The 27,151-nt window shown below is 35.8% G+C and overlaps 1 protein-coding gene across 2 annotated transcripts in view; it reads left to right on the top strand.

Moving 5' to 3' along the window:
* The window catches only part of LOC100375570 (uncharacterized), a 45,794-nt gene that overhangs the window by 4,954 nt on the left and 13,689 nt on the right, over positions 1-27,151 (top strand). For both annotated transcript variants that reach the window (XM_085502478.1, XM_085502476.1), the window contains exons 3-23: positions 2,654-2,818; positions 3,202-3,276; positions 3,407-3,580; positions 4,436-4,529; positions 4,777-4,838; positions 6,748-6,825; positions 7,017-7,133; positions 7,288-7,495; positions 7,780-7,892; positions 8,349-8,427; positions 8,754-8,908; positions 9,371-9,506; positions 9,662-9,786; positions 10,136-10,341; positions 12,390-12,510; positions 13,198-13,280; positions 19,483-19,609; positions 21,659-21,793; positions 24,320-24,439; positions 25,053-25,604; positions 26,919-26,973. In XM_085502478.1, the coding sequence (XP_085358604.1) occupies positions 2,654-2,818; positions 3,202-3,276; positions 3,407-3,580; positions 4,436-4,529; positions 4,777-4,838; positions 6,748-6,825; positions 7,017-7,133; positions 7,288-7,495; positions 7,780-7,892; positions 8,349-8,427; positions 8,754-8,908; positions 9,371-9,506; positions 9,662-9,786; positions 10,136-10,341; positions 12,390-12,510; positions 13,198-13,280; positions 19,483-19,609; positions 21,659-21,793; positions 24,320-24,439; positions 25,053-25,604; positions 26,919-26,973 (2,980 nt within the window). The remainder of the gene's footprint in view (positions 1-2,653; positions 2,819-3,201; positions 3,277-3,406; positions 3,581-4,435; positions 4,530-4,776; positions 4,839-6,747; positions 6,826-7,016; positions 7,134-7,287; positions 7,496-7,779; positions 7,893-8,348; positions 8,428-8,753; positions 8,909-9,370; positions 9,507-9,661; positions 9,787-10,135; positions 10,342-12,389; positions 12,511-13,197; positions 13,281-19,482; positions 19,610-21,658; positions 21,794-24,319; positions 24,440-25,052; positions 25,605-26,918; positions 26,974-27,151) is intronic.

The raw sequence follows: 27,151 nt of genomic DNA, 5'->3' as shown, positions 1-27,151 counted from the left end.
CATGTTGGAAAGCGATGAGTGAACTCGAGGAAAATTATGCTAATGTGAGAACAAGTCATATACCCGTGGAGTACTCGCTCAAACATCGAGAAAATGTGCCATTTCAAAGGGCACCCTTACAAATAATGTCTGCGATTGTGTGAACATGATAATGTGCAAACAAGGAACAGAGCTCGTGGTCCACCAAGGAAACTTAGTGATGACGCTGTTAGATGTATACGGCTGTTGAAAACAGAGACTCCTTCGATCTCATATAAGCAGGTTCACGTGGATGTATCATTTTCAACTATTACCAACAACACTATGATAATAAAGACATTGTGAAATTCTTTTGTTTTTATGTAGAAAAATACAGTAATTTTACCAAGTAAAATCATATTTATTAAAATTGTTGTTCATACATGAGTTGTACACACTGCATAGTTTGTAATTTCATCCAGCTCCTTTCAGTCACGATTCAAGACAAATAAAAGGCACAAATATAGATAATATAGCAAATTATTTTTTTCTGTAATATTCGTGTGTAATCAGTAATTATGAAAAAAAATTATGGGTACATATAGAAATACATTTTGCTATGAATTATTCTTAATATCAATTTCTAAATTATCTTGTCAAAATCAGCTTTTTTTCAGGGTTTTTCCCCCAAAACGAAAGAATTTCATAATGTCGGGAACGGGAAGTTTTTTTATATTATTATTTATTGGAAACGGAAAGTCTTTATCGTAGTGCTTGGCCTCGGTTGACAATGAGCTCTTCGGGTCGCTAAAACTGTATGTCCACCTCTGTTGGAGTGAACATTTGTATTATTATACTGAATAAATCTTAGAACAGAAATTGTGGCACTCAATCATGGCAATCTTCCAGGTCATCATTAGAAAGATTTTCGGAGGCAAATTTAATCTTGAAGGATTGCAGGAAATTGACCCTTACCGATTCATATTTATGAATTAATCGGGATTCAGGTACCATAGTGTTTGTAACCACAGTCACTCCTAGTAAAGTGACTGTGTTGTAACAGAAAAAAAACGAACTTTCGCGTGGAATTTTTCATGCAAACATTGTGAATGGTTCCCCGACACTGATTCCTTTTTAACTTTCAATTTTTCTAAGACGCGGCAAACCCTGCTCATGACCGGAGACGTCGTCGAGATGCAGGTGCGATTCCTCTTAGCAACGCGTTCTATTTATTTCGAAAGCGTGTGGTCGGCGCCTTTGATTGCGTTTATTTTGTTCTTTTTATCTATCACTGGCAGCGTTTGTTTTGTCGCGTCTCACAACTTAATGTCCAAGCTGACTTTGTTTTGGCTGTAAGTGAACTACGTACAGTATTTCGCCCAGAGTTCGCAAAACGGAATACCCTGCAAAATTTGAATCCTTTATTTTATAACGAGACATTGGGCGCAAAAATAAAAACCATAATTGTAATTCAACAAGTTTATGTAACGTGTTAGTCCGCTTGCCAGCCGCCTAGTTAAAAAACGCGATCTCCATTGATGTTTGGTTCGATTTTGTTTATGGTGGACATTATTACTACGCGTATGTATTATCACCAATTTTATATGGCCGTGTGTTTTCAACGGTCGTTCTATAAATTTCTGATTGTATTATTATTCTTATTTTAACATCATAAAAACAAAAATGATACACTTGTACATGCGGGCAGTTGTGCTGTCAGGCGAGCGCGCGCGCGAGCGAGCGGATACTTCCGGATTTGCGCGTTCGAAAAAAAAGCGTAAATTGTCTGGTCGAATTGAACAAAGCGAGCGAAAAAAAAGCGATCGAAATCTGGAAGCGAGCGGGAGGTTGGGCGAAATGAGTACTGTATGTATCCAAAATTAATGTACAGTGAAAATCCCTACCCAATTCATCCTATATAATTGTTAAATGTATTCTATTAATTGGGAGCATAAAAAAAAGATTTAAATTTGTATCTGTTCTGAAAATTTTTATAACTATCAAGAAATAAAAAAAAAAAAACGGTGTTCCAAACTTGACACCCCTTTAAATTTGTGTCACTTTCAAAAAATTACGGATTCCTGCTCACTGTCATTGTGCCGTAATGCATTGTACTGATACATGTTATCATTATAAACCTTTTGACCACCAGACTCTCTCACCCAAATTTTTCTGCACCTTGTTTGTAAATTCTTCAATATTTCTGGAAATTAACCCTAATTTTAAAACCAACAGACAAAATTTAAGTAAATTTTCAGTATTGACTTGAAAAATTTGTCTATTTTTGTCCCAATCTTCTGAAGAAGTTCAGACTATAAACAGAACCATTTTTGTGATAAAAAGCGGGAACTGTGGTGGTGAAAAGGTTAAACAGGCGAATGGAGTACTGTATAACATGAACAAAACATTTCTTTTAACTAGCCTAGGTTTAACAAAATTGACATACTTAATATGCACTGAGAAAAATATATATTAATATTAATACTGAAAATAAATACTGTCAGTAACAGTTACTAAAAATAACAGAGCAGCTTTTGGCAGTTTCTAGCCAAGGCTTTATTTACTGAACAAGTTCTAAAAATGTCCCAATTTATGTGTTTTCCGTGATGATATTGATGGACAATAAAAAAAAACTTTCTACAATCCCCAGTAATCGGATTTTTGAACCATGTTTCTCTGTTTTATTTGGTTTCAGCTTTTACTGTTTTTACAAGAGTTTTCACAGAAGATGGTATGCCGTACACATGAGATTCAGAAACAAGTGGACGGAGTGTTACATGAAACTAAAAGTATTGACTCCAAAATGCACAATGTCTTCAGTGACTTCCTCATGCTGTCTAATACTCAGTTTATTGAAAACGTAAGTATACAACCTTTCATTAACCTTTTCACCACCAGACATTCTTGCCCAACTTTTTCTGTACTTTTTTCTAATATTCTTCAATATTTCTAGAAATGAACCCTAATTTTAGAGCCAACAGTCAAAATTTGAATCAATTTTAAGTTTTTACTCAAAAGATTTGTCTCATTTTGTCCCAATCTTTTGAAAGAAAGTGCAGACTATAAACCAGACTATTTTGTGAATTTGTGATGAAAAGAGGGAAATTGAATGTGTTTAAAGCTTAAGCATGGCATTTTTGTTGTTAAGCCTGGTAAAGCTATTGTGTGCTTAACACGCTTCATGAAAACACATAAATATAATTCCTTTCAATGACTCACCAAACTAAACTTTTCATTCGACAGAGAGTATATGACGACGCTCCCGAGGAATCAGAAAGTAACAATGCTAATAAAGAACACAAAGAACACAAAGATGAGGTGAAGCTAACATGATAAATTACTCTTTTCTGAATCATCTTGCTTCAAGCCTTCTGAAAATATTGTTTATTATTAACTGAACAACAATATATATGTGGCATGTAAAATAAATACTTCCTTGTATTCGTAGGAGAAGACTCGAGAACAGAAAGAATCTGAGTTGATCCCCAAATTGACTGAAGCATTAAGTTATGGATTATCAGTTTTAGACAATGCATTTGATAAGTTAGATATTAAAGCTGGGAATTCTGATTCAGAGGATGATGATGTTGCTTATAAAAATGATCCAATATTAGAGCCAAAGGTGAGTTCTGTCTATGTTATGATTCAACAACAGATGAGTTCTGAGATACCTCATGAGTTTCTTGGTTGCTACATTAAGGTAGAAGCCTACTCATAAATGCAAATATCCTGTATTTAATCATTTTGCAATAACTGGTACTTCTGGGCAATATAATGATATTGACTTTAAAAAATTTGGGGGTTATCAGCCTAATATTTGGGAAAATTATGACGCTATTTTATTGTGCATGATTGCACATGATATACCAATGAACATTGTCATGCGATTTATAACCAATTTTGTCTAAAATTATGAGCACATTCCAACAGAATTTTCCTAAGCTTGTTCACCTTAGTTTTTCACAGTTGAATTTACATACTTATGAAATGTCTTACGATTGTATGGATTTCAAAATTTTGTATATTATTTTTTATGTGTACACATGTTTTGTGAACTTCAAAGTAACTATAGATGCCAATAATACAAATATCTGCTTAGAATTAAACTGCATAGTCCTTAATGTATTATGTGTTATCTGATACCCAGCGTTAATTGGAATAATATATTTTAAATTCTCTTATTATGAATGATATTGATAAATGCAGACTTGGATTGATCTTTGTGTGAGTTTGAACTTCACACATACATCTTGGAATACATAATTATGTACATCAATTAGTATCACAATCCAAATCAAAATGGCCAAATGGCAGCCATTTTTGTGGTAAAATTAAGCATTTTTGCCATTCTGGAACCAGATCTTGTATGGATGGATTTCATGCAAACTTGATACATGTATGTACATTGTACATTATGGGACCTTGATACATGTCCTCCTCTATGACTTCACATTACAGTTTATTTTCTTTATAATAGGACCTGTATGCACATCGACCACTACCATACCTTATTGCCACCCCAGCTTTTATGCAGGATGATGATGTTGGTCTTGGAGATATCCCTAGTGAAGGTAAATGAATCAGTCGACCTTTGAAGTGATCAAAGTTCAACTCAAATAAATTTGTTTTTGTTGCAATAGTGCCATCTCATTATTCTGTCAAATGTTCGAGTTAGTGATTCATCAGAAAAATAATTCAACCGACGTATAAAAACCTGGGTGGTTGCTTTATACAGGTTTGACTGTATATGTTGTGTGTAGCTGGCCATACAGATTTATACAGCTGTTTATCTATGCACCAATATTTTCTCTCTTTCAGATGAATATGAAGAGAGTGAGCATGGTAGTATTAGTGCATCAGAGGAAGAATCAGAGACAGAGGTAGGCCTGGGTAATGTATCAGAGACAGAGGTAGGCCTGGGTAATGTGTCAGAGACAGAGGTAGGCCAGGGTAATGTATCAGAGACAGAGGTAGGCCAGGGTAATGTGTCAGAGACAGAGGTAGGCCAGGGTAATGTGTCAGAGACAGAGGTAGGCCAGGGTAATGTATCAGAGACAGAGGTAGGCCAGGGTAATGTATCAGAGTCAGAGGTAGGCCAGGGTAATGTGTCAGAGACAGAGGTAGGCCAGGGTAATGTATCAGAGACAGAGGTAGGCCAGGGTAATGTGTCAGAGACAGAGGTAGGCCAGGGTAATGTGTCAGAGACAGAGGTAGGCCAGGGTAATATGTTAGAGACAGAGGTAGGCCAGGGTAATGTGTCAGAGACAGAGGTGAGCCAGGGTAATGTATCAGAGACAGAGGTGAGCCAGGGTAATGTGTCAGCGACAGAGGTAGGCCTGGGTAATGTATCAGAGACAGAGGTAGGCCTGGGTAATGTATCAGAGACAGAGGTGAGCCAGGGTAATGTATCAGAGACAGAGGTAGGCCAGGGTAATGTGTCAGAGACAGCGGTGAGCCAGGGTAATGTGTCAGAGACAGAGGTGAGCCAGGGTAATGTGTCAGAGACAGAGGTAGGCCAGGGTAATGTGTCAGAGACAGAGGTAGGCCAGGGTAATGTGTCGGAGACAGAGGTGAGCCAGGGTGATGTATCAGAGACAGAGGTAGGCCTGGGTAATTTATCAGAGACAGAGGTAGGCCAGGGTAATGTGTCAGAGACAGAGGTAGGCCAGGGTAATGTGTCAGAGACAGAGGTGAGCCAGGGTAATGTGTCAGAGACAGAGGTGAGCCAGGGTAATGTGTCAGAGACAGAGGTGAGCCAGGGTAATGTATCAGAGACAGAGGTAGGCCAGGGTAATGTGTCAGAGACAGAGGTGAGCCAGGGTAATGTGTCAGAGACAGAGGTGAGCCAGGGTAATGTGTCAGAGACAGAGGTGAGCCAGGGTAATGTGTCAGAGACAGAGGTAGGCCAGGGTAATGTGTCAGAGACAGAGGTGAGCCAGGGTAATGTATCAGAGACAGAGGTAGGCCTGGGTAATGTGTCAGAGACAGAGGTAGGCCAGGGTAATGTGTCAGAGACAGAGGTAGGCCAGGGTAATGTGTCAGAGACAGAGGTAGGCCAGGGTAATGTGTCAGAGACAGAGGTGAGCCAGGGTAATGTATCAGAGACAGGTAGGCCTGGGTAATGTGTCAGAGACAGAGGTAGGCCAGGGTAATGTATCAGAGACAGAGGTAGGCCAGGGTAATGTGTCAGAGACAGAGGTAGGCCAGGGTAATGTATCAGAGACAGAGGTGAGCCAGGGTAATGTGTCAGAGACAGAGGTGAGCCAGGGTAATGTGTCAGAGACAGAGGTAGGCCAGGGTAATGTGTCAGAGACAGAGGTGAGCCAGGGTAATGTATCAGAGACAGAGGTAGGCCTGGGTAATGTGTCAGAGACAGAGGTAGGCCAGGGTAATGTGTCAGAGACAGAGGTAGGCCAGGGTAATGTATCAGAGACAGAGGTAGGCCAGGGTAATGTGTCAGAGACAGAGGTGAGCCAGGGTAATGTGTCAGAGACAGAGGTGAGCCAGGGTAATGTGTCAGAGACAGAGGTAGGCCAGGGTAATGCGTCAGAGACAGAGGTAGGCCAGGGTAATGCGTCAGAGACAGAGGTAGGCCAGGGTAATGTGTCAGAGACAGAGGTAGGCCAGGGTGATATGATAGCATGAAATCGTTGTACTTCATTTTAGCTTTCACACAAGACATTTTATCAAAATTTGGCTTTATCGCTCAAGGTGTTAAAGGTCAAGGGATTGACTAATCCCAGTAATGTGCATGTATATATCCATAAAAGGAAAATTATTTTGTTGTAGTCTGAAGAAAGCGAAAGTGAAAGTGAATCAGAAGACTCATCGACTGGAGTTAGAACCAGATCTAAAGTGTCCAGAAAGGTCAGTCTTGTTTCTCATTGGTGTTGCATATTGGGAAGGTTTTGAGTGATCTCTGATTGGACGTACAACATATTTAATAAAAAGATTCAATGAAAACCAATAACAATTTACACAACTTTGTATGAAATATGCACACATTTATTAGTTTGTAATTTTTAACTATTTATAATAATTAATTGCTTTTCTAATAGAGTGATTCATCCGAGGAGGACGATGAAGAAGATGATTTATTCAGCCCTAATGTTGGCAAACATTCAGCATCCGATGCGGATGATTCTGAAGAGGAGAATTACAGTCAAAAACTCAATGTAATGGAATCTAGCAAGCAGTTTTTCATTTGTTTGACGTGAAATGTTTCTCAGCTAAATAGCAAGATTTTTTTCAATTTCAGTTTTATGATTGAAAATTCCTCAATCTTTACTACAAATGTAATGCTTCTGTATTATAATTGTAATTTTCCAGAAGGGAGGTGGTTTTGCTGCTGAATTAGCAAGTAAGATAGGAGCCCCAGGTCCACGAGATGCATCGGATGAAGAAGATGAAGGGATGGAAGATTCAGTAAGAAGAGAGAGGTCTGAAACGACATCTAGTAGAGAATCTCACAAAAAGAACAGGAAAAAGAAAGACAAAAAATCTAAAAAGGTCAAAGTGAAAGAAGAAAAGGATGATGGTAAATTTGACTTTTTTACTTCATTCACAATTTTCTTGCATGTATTTGTGAGGGGGTGGTGGTATTGAACTAGTGAAGTTTATGTACACATATGAAAAAATGAATGCCTTCCACAGTAGACATCATTAAACACAGCATGTTAGAAAATTTTTCAGTTGTTGTTAAATTACATGTATGTTCAGTTGTTTTAAAATTATGTTAATTTGTTTCAAAATTTACAAAGAGAATTATAGAGAAAAATAAATAAAAATATGTTAAATTGTTACAATTATAATTCACCACAGATTTGTTTGGACCTCCTCCTATGGATGATGATTTGGAGGAAGATGATGACTCGCCATTTGGAAGGCAAGGGAAATTTAGCAGTGGTGGAGGACTCTTTGATGACGTTGATGAGGTGAGATTTATTCATATTCTTTTACCAGAAAACATCAGGGACTACTAACTTTGGGAATTTATTTTTGCGGATTTCACAGAAGCTTGTAGCACAATGTTTGTTTTGATTGACATTAAGGCCGTTCCATAAAGAAGTTGGAAGCGAATGCAATTCATAATTTTCATAAGAAAATAAATAATATATAATTTGATCTTAAGTACGTCATAAATTGACATGAGCTTCAAAAGAACACTTTATTTGTGTACATGTATGAAAGTTTTATTCATTTTCAACTTTGTTCATGAAACTTTGAAATAATTCATTATGGAAAGAGCACAGTGCCAACCAAACATAACATTACAAGCCCCTGTGAATTAGGGAAATAAATCTCAGCTAAAATAAAGTAGTCCACAGTACTTTGATAATTTTATCATTGTTGTAAGCACCTCTTAATTTATTAACTTATGTTATTTGCAGGGGGGGCTGTTTGGTGAGCCGACTCTAAGGAACAAAGATCCCGTGAAAAAAGAAAAAACTGAAGAAGAAAAACCAACTGGTAAGTTTTGCTATATTTAAAATTCTTTGGTTAAAATTGGTTTTTAGAAAAGCCTTTCTGTCATCCCATACATGGATCTTGGTCATACACGAACAGATATCATTCAAATTTGGTTCACGCATTGACCTTGACGACACCATTTATTTTTTTATATTGAATTTAAAATGACCGTCTGATAGACATTTTATGTTAATGAATGCTGTTCCAGAGTCATATCCCTGACATGCTATTGACTGATTACAATCAAACTTTACAAATAAATTATACCTAATGTGTTACATAATGACAGGCATTCATTTCATGACACATCTTGGTTTGCTTTTTAGAATCAAAGAAAACGAAAAAGGATTCTGCATTAACCAAATCTGGGAGGAAAGTTCCAGCAGGAGCTGTGTCACTATTTGGTTCTGGAACTGATGATATGTTTTCCACCTCCAAAAAACAAGATGATGATGATGATGATAATGATAATGATGATGAGGTAAAACTGTTGATGATCAGAAGAGGTCATTTGTTATTACCGGGGTATAATATTTATGTGACCTAGAGTATCAATTCAATATTTACTGGTATGTACATTAATTTGGTGGCGGAAAAACCTAACATTTAAAATAATATTTAGATACTTCCCTACACCAATTGGAATTGAATGGATCCTATCCCCCCATATAAATAATATAATGAAACAACTTTCCAGACATCAGCAGATTTTCCAAAATTAGTTTGTATGCTATTCAGCGTGTATGTATACACAGGGTTTTAGTAACCATGATGTATATAAATATGAACCATGATGTATATAAATATTGCCATTTTAAAATATTAGTTGGTATCATTAATACATATAATAATTTGTAGGGAACAATCAAAATAAATGTCAGGAATTTGTTATTAGCTTTATTGTGATTTTCTACTTTATCGTGACTTTCACATTTTTTTACAGGCTGTAGAACCTGCTGCTAAAACTATAACATCAACAAAACCCCAACCCAAATCATTGAGTGGAGGGCTGTTTGATGATAATGAGGAGGAAGATGATCTCTTTGCACCTCCTCCAATGAAAACTACTTCAAAAAAAGGTGAATAGTTCTCTGTTCTTGTGGTGATCCAATTTACTGATCTCTACACAATGTTTAATGTGTATGTGTGTATGTATGTGTATTTGTCATTGTTTTCTTTTCACTAAACATCCTATTTGACATTTAATGTTGTCTATTGTTCTTTTCTGTGACAGCCAAGAAGCAAATTGATTTGTTTGGAGATGACGATGATAATGATGCTGAAGAAGGGGATGATCTCTTTTCACAGATGCCACCAAAAGAAGTTCCTGCACAAAAAACGGAGGAGAAAAAGAAAAAGGTTAGAAAAAGTTTTTATAACTCTAAACTCAATAATATTATATGACAGAACACCATGTCTTGGTCCAAATATTTTCATGAATGCAGTATGAGTATTCTCATCATGAATTACTAATTACACTTATTTTGTAATGTGTTAATATTGACAATGAGATTGTTCTATTTCAAATTGTACTGCAATTCTACATTTCAAATGAAGTCATTCATCAGTCAATCTGATACAAAATAACTGTCAAATGTCATTCTCCCCTGTGCTAATTGTGATTTTTTTTGGTTTAATTATGTACTAATGAATTAAAATTCTATCAGTTTCCCAGATGATGTTAATATTGTTGTTCTTTTTTTCTCAGCCTGTTGGTGGTGTGTCTGTATTCGGTGATTCTGATCCACTTGGTGAAAAGAAAAAAGCTGAAGCTCCTGTTAAACCAGACAAGAAAGAAACTGCTAAAGTCAAACCAAGTTCAAAGAAAGCGCCGTCTTCAGGAGCTTTATTTACAGATGATGGTGATCTTGATGATAAATTATTTTCTCCGCCTCCACTTACCAGTACACAAAGGTTAGTCATGTTACTGTAACTATAGCAGTGTCCTTACCTCATTTTCTCTAATTTGTCATCGGTGATGATGTACGCTGCTTCAATAAAATGATTCTGAGGTTTGTATTAATTTAAGAACTTAATTGAAATATAATTAATTTTTTCAAAACAAGTTTCAGATTTTGAGTTCTTGGTGTTGAATGGGAAATGTGAGTTATCATAGATGCTAAGTTCAGTTTTTTGCATATTCTCATGCACCATAGATGATTAGTATACAGGTATATGAGGTTATCATGTTAATATCATAAAGTATACAAAATGGCAATAAATGTGTGAAATCTGATACTTTGCAATATATGATATTCATATTATTGGTATAATTGTACATTTTGCCTGCCTGCTTACCAGCCAAAAGCCAATTTTTTTTCTTCATGACAGTTTGAGTTCATGTAATCAAAGAAAAGACATGTTTTGAATGTATGCAAATCATTTAAGAACAATTGTAATTATCGCAAATGCTAAATTACATTGTTTTTAGTCCCCGTTCGGACGCAGTCCGAAAACGGGGACTTATGTTTTGACCTCCGTGTGTCTGTGCATGCGTGCGTGCGTCTGCGTGCGTCCGGACCTGTATCTTAGAAATGCCTGGACCAATCACAATCAAACTTCACACATACATCATACATGATATTATACATATGCACGTCAATTTGTTTCACGATCTGATTCAAGATGGTCGAATGGCAGCCATTTTTGTGCTAAAAATCATCAAAATCAAGCATTTTTCGGCTGTTTACAGATGGATTTTGTTCAAATATACATTAGACATTATAGGACCTTGATGCACATCATTTTGTTTCACGATCTGATTCAAGATGGCTGAATATCGGCCATTTTTGTTCTAGAAAATCCTAAAAATCAAGCTTTTCTCGGCTGTTTACAGACGGATTTTGTTTAAACTTGGTATATACATTAGACATTATGGGACCTTGATGCAAATAATTTTGTTTTTCAGATAAGATTCAAAATGGCCGAATGAATGTGGTTCTCATGCCATATGTCTAATTTGCTTTCACTGATTATGTTCAAATTTTAAATATTCATTATACATCATGTCATAAATAGACAGATATATTGGTTTGACGATCCTATTCAAAATGGCGAAATGGTGGCCATTTTTGTGCTAAAAAAATCATCAAATATCAAGCATTTCTGGCATTTATGGATGGATTTTGTTCAAACTTGGTACATATATTAGACATTACAGGTTCCTGATGCACACCATTTATTTTTTCAGATCGGATTCAAAATGGCTGTCTGGTGGCCATTTTGTTTTAATGAATGGGCTCCTGGACCCATATCTCCAACTTCTTTTGACTGATTATATTAAAATTTTTAATATTCATTATACATCATGTCATAGATAAAGAAATATATTGGTTTGACGATCCTATTCCGAATGATGGTCATTTTTGTGCTAAAAAATCATCATATATCAATGATTTCTGGCATTTATGGATGGATTTCGTTCAAACATGGTACATACATTAGACATTACAGGTTTCTGATGCACGTCATTTTATTTTTCAGATTGGATTTAAAATGGCTGACTGACGGCCATTTTGCTTTAATGATTGGGTTTCTAGAGCCATATCTCTTAAATGTTTGACTGATTATATTCAAATTTTATATATTCGTTATACATCATGTTATATAATATACACGTATTCAAAATGGCTGATTTTGAATGCTGTTCCAGAGCAATATCTCTCAATATGGACAAGTACTTGTCTGACGATCAGATACAAATGTCAATCATTTTAATGTTAAAAATCATATTCCTGACATGGTTATATTCCAGCTATATTACTATAAACAAAACTATATATCTTAAATTTGATAACTAACCGGGACTGTGCCATGTATGGCTTGTTGGTGATGGATATATAAACTCCGACATCAATTCACAGTGACCTGTAATAATGGAAAACTTACATCTGAGATGAGAATTACTCTCCTCCGTCTCTCACCCATCTTTCGCATACTTAAATTTTTCTTGTCTATTTCAGTAAAACCAAGAAGACAGCAAGTGACATATTTGATGATGATGACGATGATGATGATTTATTTAGTACATCCTCATCTACAAAATCGACGCCAAGAAGACAGCAAACTAAGAATGATACAAAGGTGTGTGATAGCTATCATTTGTATTACACAATATAAAATAATGCAGTGTTCAGTATAAAAAGTGAAAATTAAAAAAAACACTACCGGTATTACAAACTGCATCTATCCTTAAAATTATGAGAACCATATGAATTAGCGTCACAACGTTTCTTAGAGCAAGATTTTAAAAAATGAACAAAGTGCTACAAGCCCAGTCCCTCCAGCATTGCTCTGGAATCAGCTGTTAAAACCTATCCTCATTGCTAATCTGTAATTGTGCTCTATGCCTGCGTAATAACAAAATTGTTCAAGATGTGAATTAGTCCAATCGCACACACAACGTTTCTTACAAGGACTGCAAATTATGTGAAGGTTGTTCTTTCAACTTGCCTGGTGAAAAAATTATCCATTGGTCCCACAATTTATGAGGTAGACAAAACACATTTTATCATTTAAGTGTTTTTACAAGTTTAAATGAAGTCTGCTACTTTGCAGGCATTCACTCTCAGGTGTCACAGACTTTTAATAACAATTGTCAGGGAAACAGAAACAGCTTGCTTAGTTGGTGGTCCTAGTTTCTTAGGTCTACAATGTTTGAAAGGCTTATGAAGATTGAGCCAAAACTGATACACATTAAATGTTGATGTTAGCTTAGGTGAATATATAATTGCATTTTGCTCACATTGATTGATAACTTTTCTTTGTTAGGCAAAGAAAGCTGCAAGTAGTGTACTTTTTGATGATGATGAAGATGATTTGTTTTCTACTACAATACAGAAACCCAAAGACAGGTATGTCTTTCATTTTATTTTAAACTGTTAAGACAAGTAAGTATGTAAGGGAAGAGTAGGAAATCAAACGGGTGGTGCACCGCGGTCATTACCGCGGTGGTGGTGGGTGCTCGCCGGTCGACCGCATTTTATGCAAATTTATGCATAGATTCCATGACCCCGGTTTACCGCGGTCGTGTGCGGTGGGCTCGCACAGCAATTCACACTTATTGTCAAGACCATTAATGAACACAAAGAACTGGGAAATTAAAAGGATCACAAAAGCTAGGAAACTAGTCTATAATAGTTCACATTATTTTATTTGCCTGAGCTTTGGAATAAAATCACAAAACGATCCAGAAAGACGTAGTGATCAACGTAATATAAAATAAGATCGCATTATTTTGTGAATATATATCATGCATGGTCTCAGAAAATGTTTAGAAAGATTAATGTTTCGCGTAGACCAAATATAATCACGCATAAGTATAAATTCAAAGTGTTTTAATACATTGGTGAGAGGTCGCATTTACGTGAACAAGAACATGCGCTAAGAAGAAAAAGCAAGCCAAAGTCGAAACAGGGTGTATCATGGACTTGGTACAACATGCGTTGCGACAATTGAGTGATCGTTGACATCATTTTGGGGCACAATTGAACTTCAAGTACGTTGCGAAACTTGCTACGCGGCGATGCTGACATCAAGTGCGTGTTGACCGAAGTTTGACCCCCAAGTCACGCACTGAACTGGCGCGTTACCTTAGCAACCTTTTTCTTTCTTGGTCCGCGCTTCGATCTCGTAAATTTGTTATCATATCCGGCGGTACTGTAATAACACAACTTGTATCCAACTCTATATTGGCTTTGAATATTTCAACATCGTTTACTTAGTGTGCTGCTTTTCTAATAACGCAAATATGTTTACAGTATTGGACGGGCTCTAAATATTTCAACTTTGCAATGTATTACTTTTATAATAATTACGCAAACTAAGTTATTTTTATTATTGTTGGGACACTAACCCGGGCTATTGGGTCTGTGAATATTTCAATATTACCGACTTGATAATGCGTTGTAATTATTACGCAAATATAAACATGGGCGCATTTACTAGTAAATCATTGAAAAAGATAGTCAGGTCCCGGTGTCAGGTGTCTAACGAAAGTCGAGAAAATATTTTAAATACTTGTGACTCATCGGTGAATTATTTTATTCGAAATAAAGTGAATATGTAATATTAACCATACAATAACATACAATATCATGCGTAATGTTAAATTTTTCTATAATAAACTCGCAGCGCACTTCGATCGCATTATTCACATACATTTCGACTGAACTCTAATAACCACGTGTTTGAATTACGTGCGGCAATGGGCAATGACCTCAATGAGTTCATGCACTGACATTTAAATTCGGGCCACCCAGTTTGACGCAAAACGATATAGTTTAATACTTAACATTTGTTCAAAAAATCGGTAAACTCGCGAAGAGTTAACTGAAAGGCAACGTCGTTTTTGACCCAAAAAAAACAACACGTCAATACAAGATTATGTGTGCAAGGTTAGATTTATAGAACGTACATGACCGCTTAACTCTGTTTTTTTTTTAATAATCATGTCGCACGTGAAACACAGGAGACATTTTAGTTCGTTCATTTCTTGTTTACCGATCTTGAACTTTTTGTCTGGAATGCGATACAGGCAAAGAATAAATATTAATGATACCCACCGTTGTCAAATCAACAAGAGGCTCGAATCAGGAAGGCTCGGCTATTTAAAACTTCGTAAATAACATTCTTTTCATGTGGTAGACTTTATTCAAGTGTAACAAACGTAAGTGAAATGTATGGACGAGTCATAATACTCGTACCTTCGAAAGTTACGACTTTTACTACTGGAATTGGTGATAAATACATGCATAAAATACAACATTGTTTCACGCAACAACAATTCGTATACAGCATTGGACTTATTTATTTTTATATTAATAAAATACGTGGGCCGATAATATTACTACATGTATATGCTTAGTATTTCCATGCCAGCGATGCTCGTAACCTGCTCGATTTAAAAACAGCTATTTGAAACAAAGACTCATGGAATCACAAAGGAAACTGTTAAGTACGTATTTCACACCTTTCCTACGACCGCGGTTGCAACCGGTATCGGTGGCCACCGCGGTAGAGACCCCTAATTATAAGCAGTCCGCGGCTCTCCCCGGTGTACCGCGGAGAGCCGCGGTGATTACCGCGGTGAACCGCCCGTTCGATTTCCTACTCTTCCCTAATGCTCTCTCATTATAAAATGCTTTTGTAATGTAAATAACATTAACAGCATAAGTATTAATTGTTTCGCTCTGTGGTCGTCCATTTTAAATATTGAGATTTGCCAAATTCTAATTAGTGAACGAGAAACAAAAACATGATGTAGTTGGGAAATAATTGGACTACTTACTTATTTACTTACATGTACTTACGTATTTTAAATACGACCAGTTCATTCAAATGAGTAACAAAGAGTTGATACAAGCTGTACCGTATTTTTAGCTCCGCTGTCGACTTTGTCGAGCGGAGCTTATCATATGAGTGATTGTCCGTCGTCGTCCGTCGTCGTCATCCGTCGTCGTCGTCCGTGTCAATGTTTTACTTTTTCGACTTCTTCTTGAAAACTACAAGCCTAAATGCTTTGATACTTGGTGTATATGTACCTTGGGTAGACCTCTCTTAGGTTTGTTCATTTCATGTTGATATCTTTAATTCTCTAATTTTGGTGAATATTTTTGTCATTTTTGGTAAAAACTGATATTTTCGACTTCTTGTTAAAAACCGCAAGTGCAATTGCTTTGATATTACATATATAGGTACTACATGTGGACCTCTCTCAGATTTGTTAATTTCGTGATGATATCTTCAATTCTCTAATTTTGGTGAATATTTTTGTCATTTTTGGTAAAAACTGATATTTTCGACTTCTTGTTAAAAACCGCAAGTGCAATTGCTTTGATATTACATATATAGGTACTACATGTGGACCTCTCTCAGATTTGTTCATTTTGTAATGATATCTTTAATTCTCTAATTTTGGTGAATATTTTTGTCATTTTTGGTAAAAACTGATATTTTCGACTTCTTGTTAAAAACCACAAGTGCAATTGCTTTGATATTACATATATAGGTACTACATGTGGACCTCTCTCAGATTTGTTCATTTTGTAATGATATCTTTAATTCTCTAATTTTGGTGAATATTTTTGTCATTTTTGGTAAAAACTGATATTTTCGACTTCTTGTAAAAAACCACAAGTGCAAATGCTTTGATATTACATATATAGGTACTACATGTGGACCTCTCTCAGATTTGTTCATTTTGTAATGATATCTTTAATTCTCTATTTTTGGTGAATATTTTTGTCATTTTTTGGTGAAAAGTGATATTTTCGACTTCTTGTTAAAAACCGCAAGTCCAATTGCTTTGATACTACATATATAGGTACTACATGTGGACCTCTCTCAGATTTGTTTATTTCGTGATGATGTCTTCAATTCTCTAATTTTGGTGAATATTTTTGTCATTTTTGGTAAAAAGTGATATTTTTGACTTCTTGTTAAAAACCGCAAGTCCGATTGCTTTGATATTACATATATAGGTACTACATGTGGATCTCTCTCAGATTTGTTCATTTTGTGATGATATCTTCAATTCTCTAATTTTGGTGAATATTTTTGTCATTTTTGGTAAAAAGTGATATTTTCGACTTCTTGTTGAAAACTGTAAGTCCGATTGCTTTGATATTACATATATAGGTACTACATGTGGACCTCTCTCAGATTTGTTAATTTCGTGATGATATCTTCAATTCTCTAATTTTGGTGAATATTTTTGTCATTTTTGGTAAAAACTGATATTTTCGACTTCTTGTTAAAAACCGCAAGTGCAATTGCTTTGATATTACATATATAGGTACTACATGTGGACCTCTCTCAGATTTGTTAATTTCGTGATGATATCTTCAATTCTCTAATTTTGGTGAATATTTTTGTCATTTTTGGTAAAAACTGATATTTTCGACTTCTTGTTAAAAACCGCAAGTGCAATTGCTTTGATATTACATATATAGGTACTACATGTGGACCTCTCTCAGATTTGTTCATTTTGTAATGATATCTTTAATTCTCTAATTTTGGTGAATATTTTTGTCATTTTTGGTAAAAACTGATATTTTCGACTTCTTGTTAAAAACCACAAGTGCAATTGCTTTGATATTACATATATAGGTACTACATGTGGACCTCTCTCAGATTTGTTCATTTTGTAATGATATCTTTAATTCTCTAATTTTGGTGAATATTTTTGTCATTTTTGGTAAAAACTGATATTTTCGACTTCTTGTAAAAAACCACAAGTGCAAATGCTTTGATATTACATATATAGGTACTACATGTGGACCTCTCTCAGATTTGTTCATTTTGTAATGATATCTTTAATTCTCTATTTTTGGTGAATATTTTTGTCATTTTTTGGTGAAAAGTGATATTTTCGACTTCTTGTTAAAAACCGCAAGTCCAATTGCTTTGATACTACATATATAGGTACTACATGTGGACCTCTCTCAGATTTGTTTATTTCGTGATGATATCTTCAATTCTCTAATTTTGGTGAATATTTTTGTCATTTTTGGTAAAAAGTGATATTTTTGACTTCTTGTTAAAAACCGCAAGTCCGATTGCTTTGATATTACATATATAGGTACTACATGTGGATCTCTCTCAGATTTGTTCATTTTGTGATGATATCTTCAATTCTCTAATTTTGGTGAATATTTTTGTCATTTTTGGTAAAAAGTGATATTTTCGACTTCTTGTTGAAAACTGTAAGTCCGATTGCTTTGATATTACATATATAGGTACTACATGTGGACCTCTCTCAGATTTGTTAATTTCGTGATGATATCTTCAATTCTCTAATTTTGGTGAATATTTTTGTCATTTTTGGTAAAAACTGATATTTTCGACTTCTTGTTAAAAACCGCAAGTGCAATTGCTTTGATATTACATATATAGGTACTACATGTGGACCTCTCTCAGATTTGTTCATTTTGTAATGATATCTTCAATTCTCTAATTTTGGTGAATATTTTTGTCATTTTTGGTAAAAACTGATATTTTCGACTTCTTGTTAAAAACCACAAGTGCAATTGCTTTGATATTACATATATAGGTACTACATGTGGACCTCTCTCAGATTTGTTCATTTTGTAATGATATCTTTAATTCTCTAATTTTGGTGAATATTTTTGTCATTTTTGGTAAAAACTGATATTTTCGACTTCTTGTAAAAAACCGCAAGTGCAAATGCTTTGATATTACATATATAGGTACTACATGTGGACCTCTCTCAGATTTGTTCATTTTGTAATGATATCTTTAATTCTCTATTTTTGGTGAATATTTTTGTCATTTTTTGGTGAAAAGTGATATTTTCGACTTCTTGTTAAAAACCGCAAGTCCAATTGCTTTGATACTACATATATAGGTACTACATGTGGACCTCTCTCAGATTTGTTTATTTCGTGATGATATCTTCAATTCTCTAATTTTGGTGAATATTTTTGTCATTTTTGGTAAAAAGTGATATTTTTGACTTCTTGTTAAAAACCGCAAGTCCGATTGCTTTGATATTACATATATAGGTACTACATGTGGACCTCTCTCAGATTTGTTCATTTTGTGATGATATCTTCAATTCTCTAATTTTGGTGAATATTTTTGTCATTTTTGGTAAAAAGTGATATTTTCGACTTCTTGTTGAAAACTGTAAGTCCGATTGCTTTGATATTACATATATAGGTACTACATGTGGACCTCTCTCAGATTTGTTCGTTTTGTGATGATGTCTTCAATTCTCTAATTAATTTATTTTGGTGAATATTTTTGTAATTTTTGGTAAAAAGTGATATTTTCGACTTCTTGTTAAAAACTGTAAGTCCGTTTGCTTTGATACTATTCATATTGTTCATTTTCTAATGATGTCTTCAGTTCTTTAATTGAAATGTGCATTGCTAACAGCGGAGCTATCTCAGCCGATAGGCTGCTTGTCTTTATTTAGCATATGTGCTTACATGAATTACAGACATATTTTAATGATGCAATATGCAGTTTTTGGTGAATGTACATTTTCAATAGAGCAAATATGGTACTAACTAATGTTGAACTAATTTCTAGTGTAAAAAAGAAACCAGTTGGTGGAGTTTCCATATTTGGAGGAGCTGACCTGTTTGGAGAATCTAAATCTGAATCCACAGATAAAGCAACTGTTAAAGAAAAGGAGCCAGAGATACCAACAACACAGGTCAGTACTTAGCCCATCGCACAGGTCAGTACTTAGCCCACCGCACAGGTCAGTACTTAGCCCACCGCACAGGTCAATACTTAGCCTACCGCACAGGTCAGAACTTAGCCCATCGCACAGGTCAGTACTTAGCCCATCGCACAGGTCAGTACTTAGCCCACCGCACAGGTCAGAACTTAGCCCATCGCACAGGTCAGTACTTAGCCCATCGCACAGGTCAGTACTTAGCCCATCGCACAGGTCAGTACTTAGCCAATTGCACAGGTCAGTATTTAGCCAACCACACATGTCAGTACTTAGCCCATTGCACAGGTCAGCACTTAGCCCATCGCATAGGTCAGTACTTAGCCAACCGCACAAGTCAGTACTTAGCCCACCGCACAGGTCAGTACTTAGCCCACCGCATATGTCAGTACTTAGCCAACCGCATAGGTCAGTACTTAGCCCACCGCACAGGTCAGTACTTAGCCCACTGCACAGGTCAGTACTTAGCCCACCGCATAGGTCAGTACTTAGCCAACCGCACAGGTCGGTACTTAGCCAACCGCATAGGTCAGTACTTAGCCCACCACAAAGGTCAGTACTTAGCCCACTGCACAGGTCGGTACTTAGCCCACCGCACAGGTCAGTACTTAGCCAACAACACAGGTCAGTACTTAGCCCACCGCACAGGTCGGTACTTAGCCCACTGCACAGGTCAGTATTTAGCCAACCACACATGTCATTACTTAGACAACCACATATGTCAGTACTTAGCCAACCACACAGGTTGGTATTTAACCAACCACACATGTTAGTACTTAGCCAACCACACAGGTCAGTACTTAGCCAGCCACACAGGTCAATATTTAGCCAACCGCACAGGTCAGTACTTAGCCAACTGCACTGGTCAGTACTTAGCCAGCCACACAGGTCAGTACTTAGCCAGCCAAACAGGTCAGTACTTAACCAATCACACAGGTCAGTACTTAGCCAGCCGCACAGGTCAGTATTTAGCCAACCACACAGGTCAGTACTTGGCCAACCACACAGGTCAATACTTAGCCAACTGCACAGGTCAGTATTTAGCCAACCACACAGGTCAGTACTTAGCCAGCGGCACAGGTCATTACTTAGCCAACCACACAGGTCAGTACTTAGCCAGCCAAACAGGTCAGTACTTAGCCAATCACACAGGTCAGTACTTAGCCAGCCACACAGGTCAGTACTTAGCCAGCCAAACAGGTCAGTACTTAGCCAATCACACAGGTCAGTACTTAGCCAGCCACACAGGTCAGTACTTAGCCAGCCAAACAGGTCAGTACTTAGCCAATCACACAGGTCAGTACTTAGCCAGCCACACAGGTCAGTATTTAGCCAACCACACAGGTCAGTACTTAGCCAACCACACAGGTCAATATTTAGCCAACCGCTCAGGTCAGTACTTAGCCAACCACACAGGTCATTACTTAGCCAACCACACAGGTCAGTACTTAGCCAGCCACACAGGTCAGTACTTAGCCAACCACACAGGTCAGTATTTAGCCAACGACACAGGTCAGTACTTAGCCAACCACACAGGTCAATAATTAGCCAATCGCACAGGTCAGTACTTAGCCAAACACACAGATCAGTACTTAGCCAATCACACAGGTCAGTACTTAGCCAACCACACAGGTCAGTATTTAGCCAATCACACAGGTCAGTACTTAGCCAACCACACAGATTATCGTCAATTTAGTTGGTTTCTGATAATAATGCAACATTGAATGCCACACCATTTCTACCTGATCACAACTTTCCCTGTTGACATTTGTGGGACTATTTTATTTGCTGTGTCAGAATTCATACTTTTAAAATTGTGTTAGATTCCACCTAATCACCATGTATTGATATTTCAGAACTAGTGCAATTGGTGTAGTTTAAGATGGCGAAATAAGTAAATCATGAAATCTCTTCTTGATTGAGTCAGTGTTTCACAGTGATATCTCGTTACAAATATCGTTTTAAGGGGTTTTATACCACCGATTGTAATACAACATTTTAGTAACTGTGAATTTCTAATTTTAGCCTGAACCAGCAATAAAGAAAAAGCCTCCTACAACTCTGAGTTTATTTGGAGGTGATGAAGATGAAAATGATGCTGATAGTGATGGATTATTTTCAACAAGCAAAAAAGAACCAATTCAAGAGAAAGAACAACAGGTATTTTTGTATTTTGTGTGTTAACATGTCAGGGATACTTGTATTAAGTTTAACCCTGATTAACCCTGATGAAGTTGTGTGTGGTGAAGGCACTGTTGGTTTGCTCTTAAATATAAAACAAACATTTCTTGTGTAAATATCTGATTAATGGATATTTTCTGGTGCTTGATATCTTGACATTATTATTAATGGTTCACAAATATCTTGGAAAGCTTACAATAGTGACGCTATATTTTCAGATTGTGTCATCAAAATATATGTTAATTTTCAAAGTACTGTGAGATCAACATTCCATGTTGTTGGTTGAGAAAAGCTACAGCATGAATATCTACCCAGCTCTCTTTCATTACATGAGCTATACTTATTATCAAACAGCCTGGGAAATTGTATTTTTCTGGAAGTATATTTACGAATAATGTATTTATGCTAATTATACAGCATAAATTAAGGTTATGATACTTGATAGTTTTGAAGACCCGCAGAGTATTACGGAATCAGAATTGCTGATATCTAGCGTCAATGCAACATAAAAATCTCATATAACATTACTGTATCACTGTTTTGTATAGTTGTAAAGATTGAGATGATCTTTATCAGCAGTGATATTTCCCACTACACGGTTGAATAATTACGCTACTGTAGTACTGTACACATGTGTCATTTAATAATATGACAGAACATCATAGTCTCACCATGGCGTTTATTGAGTATGGAAGTTACATTTAAGAATAATGCGTATCCTGCGGCCATGAAAATACGGCATGGATACACTGCATCACAAGTTTGCCATGAAAATTATGACAAGGACATGTGACTAATTTGCATACTTATGTCATGGCTCTTTGTAATTTTGTATGTGCAAGAAAATGATTCTGGAGATTTTAGTTTTCAAATATTCGTCACCATAACATTAAACAAGATATTATAAAATGAAGTATCAAAATACACTGTGGTAATTCATGTTGTGTATCAAATGCCTAGACAGGTTGTGTATGATATGCCTAGACAGGTTGTGTATCAAATGCCTAGACATGTTGTGTATCAAATGCCTAGACAGGTTGTATATCAAATGCCTAGACAGGTTGTGTATCAAATGCCTAGACAGGTTGTGCATCAAATGCCTAGACAGGTTGTGTATCAAATGCCTAGACATGTTGTGTATCAAATGCCTAGACAGGTTGTATATCAAATGCCTAGACAGGTTGTGTATCAAATGCCTAAACAACTCAACTTTGGAAGTGTCCATATTATCTCATTTGCATATTTGAGTAACCGCATTCAAAAAGTGAAAATTGGAAATGTATTTTCTGATATGACGTCTATATTAGTAACCGGTGTTCCACAGGGCTCCGTCTTAGGGCCATTATTGTTCTCAATGTACATGCGTCCATTGGGCGAGTTATTGCGACGTCACGGCGTAAAATATCATTTTTACGCCGATGACACACAGATTTATTTATCGGTTTCTGAAGATGATCAAATTCGCGCCCGGGTGATACTTCAGACATGTATTCAAGATGTTAGCGATTGGATGTCTTGTAATTTCCTACTTTTGAATGTGTCGAAAACTGAATTTGTGTGCATGTCGTCTCGGAGATTCTCACAAGACTCGTGTCCTTTGTCTAGTATCGCAATTGGTGAAGAATTGGTTAGTGCTTCGTCAAGTGCTAGAAACTTAGGTGTCTTGTTTGATTCGCAGCTATCTATGGAAACACACATTTCTACTATTTGTAGATCTGGATATTCCCATCTAAGAAATATTAATCGTATTCGTAAATCATTATCCCAATCTGATACTGAAAAGTTGGTACATGCTTTCATATCTTCTCGCTTAGACAGCTGTAATTCATTATTGTCTGGTCTCCCTGTAACTAAGATAAAACCTCTTATTCGTGTACAAAATGCAGCAGCCCGCCTTGTCACTCGTGCTCGAAAATATGACCACATTACAGACATTTTTATTAAACTTCATTGGTTACCAGTTGTACAAAGAATCAATTTCAAATTACTTTTACTAGTGTATAAATCTTTGTATGGTTTTGCCCCAAATTATCTATGTGAATTAATCGAATTTTATGTACCGAGTCGTAGTTTAAGATCTGAATCGAAGTTTCTTATTAAAACTCGTCAGATGTGTAGTAAAAAATCCAAGGTGTTATACAAAGACCGTGCTTTTGAAAATTTAGGTCCTAAACTTTTTAATGAATTACCTCTGTCTGTTCGTTCTAGTCCTTCAGTAGACATTTTTAAATCCAGACTGAAAACGCACTTATTTAAATGTGCTTTTAATATTTGACTGATTGTTTATTGTATCAGCGCCTTTGATCTTCATGTGTTGGAATTGTTGCGCGTAATTAAATAGAGTTATTATTATTATTATTATTATTATTATTATTTTACATATAATACCAATACTATTAAGCAAGCTTGTAATTATGAACACTGTAGTGCATATGTAAAAAAGGACAGTATGTTATTATTCTCACCAAGTGTCCTTTACTTGATGACTGTTGTGTTGTTTTTCAGCGAAAACCACGAAGTAAAAGTAAGAGTTTATTTGCTGATGAAGATGTGTTGTTTGGAGGGAGTGAGGAAGCACCAGATATTGATCTGTTTAGTCCTTCAAGTCCACTGAGTCCTGATAAGGTGTGTAATTGTAATCATCATGGTATTATAAATTACATCAAACTGTTACAGTATCAGTACACCACCTTTTTACGTAACAGTTTATCTGTAAAATGGGCTTAAATATTTAATCGTATCAGTTCTGTAACTGGTTCTCAGAGATGACTGGGTCTATTTCAATCTAACTTTAATGGTTTGATGACATATACACATTTGGCTGCAAGTGCAGGTTTTTTTGGCCCCTGTCTGTCGCAGCCTGAAATGGGTCTAGTAAAATAAGTGGTGTCTTAGCAACCAGTTCAAAGCATGATTTTAGTTCCATAGGACTACTGATATGGACTTTATTATTTTTACAATGGCTGTCAATGGTTGCTGGCCATACATCAACATTTCGCAAATGAAATAATAATACATAACAATTTGCCCAGCATGCAGCTAGAAACAGGAAGTGAGCACCCTCTAGTGGCCATAAACAGATACAGGTACTGGTTACCTGAAACATTTTTGGTTAATGCTTCTACTGAGAGAGTATATTCTAGAAATATATGTGATGGTATTCAAATTAAGCAATTTATTTATTTATTTATTTATTTATTATTGAATTTACATATCTCATTATTTATTTTACTAATAGCCTGTTGCGTCATCTCTAAAGAAAACAGAGGCTGTGAAAACCAAACCTAAACCTGCTGCTAAAGGATTGTTTGGTGATGATGATGACGATGATGACTTGTTTAGCATCACTAAAAAAGCTGCTCCGAAGAAGGAAGTAAAACAATCAAGACCGAGTCAGAAAGTTCAGAAACCTGCCACAAAAACAAAACAATCGTCTCTCTTCGGAACTGAGGATGATGATGATCTTTTTGGTGCTGCCAAAAAAGCAGAACCCAGAAAAGAGATTAAAAAAGACTCCCCAGCTAAAAATAAAATACCTGACACTGTCCCTGTGAAAGGGGCTACCACAACAGAGTCTTCGACTGACATTCTTGGAAATGAAAACGATGATGATATGTTTACTGTGAAAAAAGTAGAAACTACGAAAACTGAAAAAATTAAGGCACCTCTGGAGCAGGATGATGAAGAAGATGAACTATTTGGTGGGCCTAAAATAAAACCTGAAAAACCTGTGAAGAAGAAGATAGTTGAGAAGGACATTAAAACTGATAAATTGGAGAAGTCACCCCCTGTGAGTAACAGCCTTTATATATTGTTACAACTCTATATATACCATACATGTATCAGAGACTAGCATGGCCCTGGAACATGAATGCTAATGCATCTCTCAACACAGAGATCCCATGTGAAGTGCTTCATTTTAGTTTAGTATTATGATTTTATTTTTGTGTCACAAACCTTGTATTACTATACATGTTTTTCATTACCATATTTAATTTAATTTTATATTAATAATGTTAAATTGAGAAGAATACTTTCATGCTTTAGATGTTATTTTCTGGCTATAGAGGGCGACAGGGCTCTAGCACTTGACAACAGAAAATCTTTTCATGGTAGCAGGTCAAAAATCATTCTATGATTCTATGATGTCATACTTTACCCATAATCCTTTGCTTGAGAATCAAGATGGCTGACTACATAATACTGATGAAAAGTTGAATATCTAGAGAATTAAAAGTGATATGAAAAAACTGTAAATTGAGGGGTCATTATGTTGTTTGTCTTGACTTTTCCTTTAAAGAAAATCATATATCATTATTTACTTAAAAATCAAGGGTTCTTCTACCCAGCATATTGTTAAAGTGGATAGTTGAAACCTATTACCATGAAAAAACCTTCTGTTGCAATTTTTATTTTATTTTATATCTTGAAGTCATGTGATTCCAATGTCACTATAATGAACGCTGCTGTTTTTATAAAGAAAGGTTTAGGTTAAGACAGAATGTTCTTGACCTTTGACCCGAGTGTTATAATAATTGTAATTAATAATCACATATAAAATTATTACTCTATCATCTAATAATGTATAGCAAAGTAAAACTTTTGAATTGACGCAACTGCATTGTGGGATATGTACTCAGTCTGTAGTCTATTATCAGAGGTGACAGAAGGTACAGAGAAAACAAAAATATTGATCAGAAATCCTTTAAAGTCAATTTTTTTTAACCTATCACAAATTAAAACCTGCATAATTTTATTCATTTTTTTAACAAAATGTTGATTAAGACCTGTTGTCATTTGGTTCAAAGTTATCAAAAATAATATTTTCATTCTGCACAGAAGTTGTTGAGTTACTCTTGCCGAAAACATGCAGATACAATGTGGTCCATCCAAAAAAGTCTCATCACTCACTGATGAAATGTCACCATGACAGCAGCCATACTGATAATGTGTCACCATGACAACAGCCATATTTCTATCATCCTTGATCAGAGTTGAACAAAATCATACAAAGTGCTATGATTACCACAATTGAAATCCACCGCCTTGTTTCATTCATTTGTCATTTATTAAAAACTATCTACACTGTATATATGCTTAATAGGATGATGTAAAACCACCAATCTCAAAGGAGAAGAAGGAACCAGTACAACACAAAGGTAAATTGTTGTCATGACTACATGTGTTGAAGATATATGGGGTACCGGTATATGTTTTGATTGGTCAATTCATCTTTAAGTACATAAGATATGTATTTGTATTTGTTAATATTCATGTTAATATTCACGTTAATATTCATGTATGTTGATATGTGGTGAAGATCGATTTCTGCATTAA

Source organism: Saccoglossus kowalevskii, chromosome 8, assembly GCF_978046115.1.
Source record: "Saccoglossus kowalevskii chromosome 8, keSacKowa6.1, whole genome shotgun sequence".
In the NCBI taxonomy this organism is placed as follows: Eukaryota; Metazoa; Hemichordata; class Enteropneusta; family Harrimaniidae; genus Saccoglossus; species Saccoglossus kowalevskii.
Note: the sequence above shows the minus strand (reverse complement) of the source record. Positions and strands in the feature narration are given on the sequence as shown.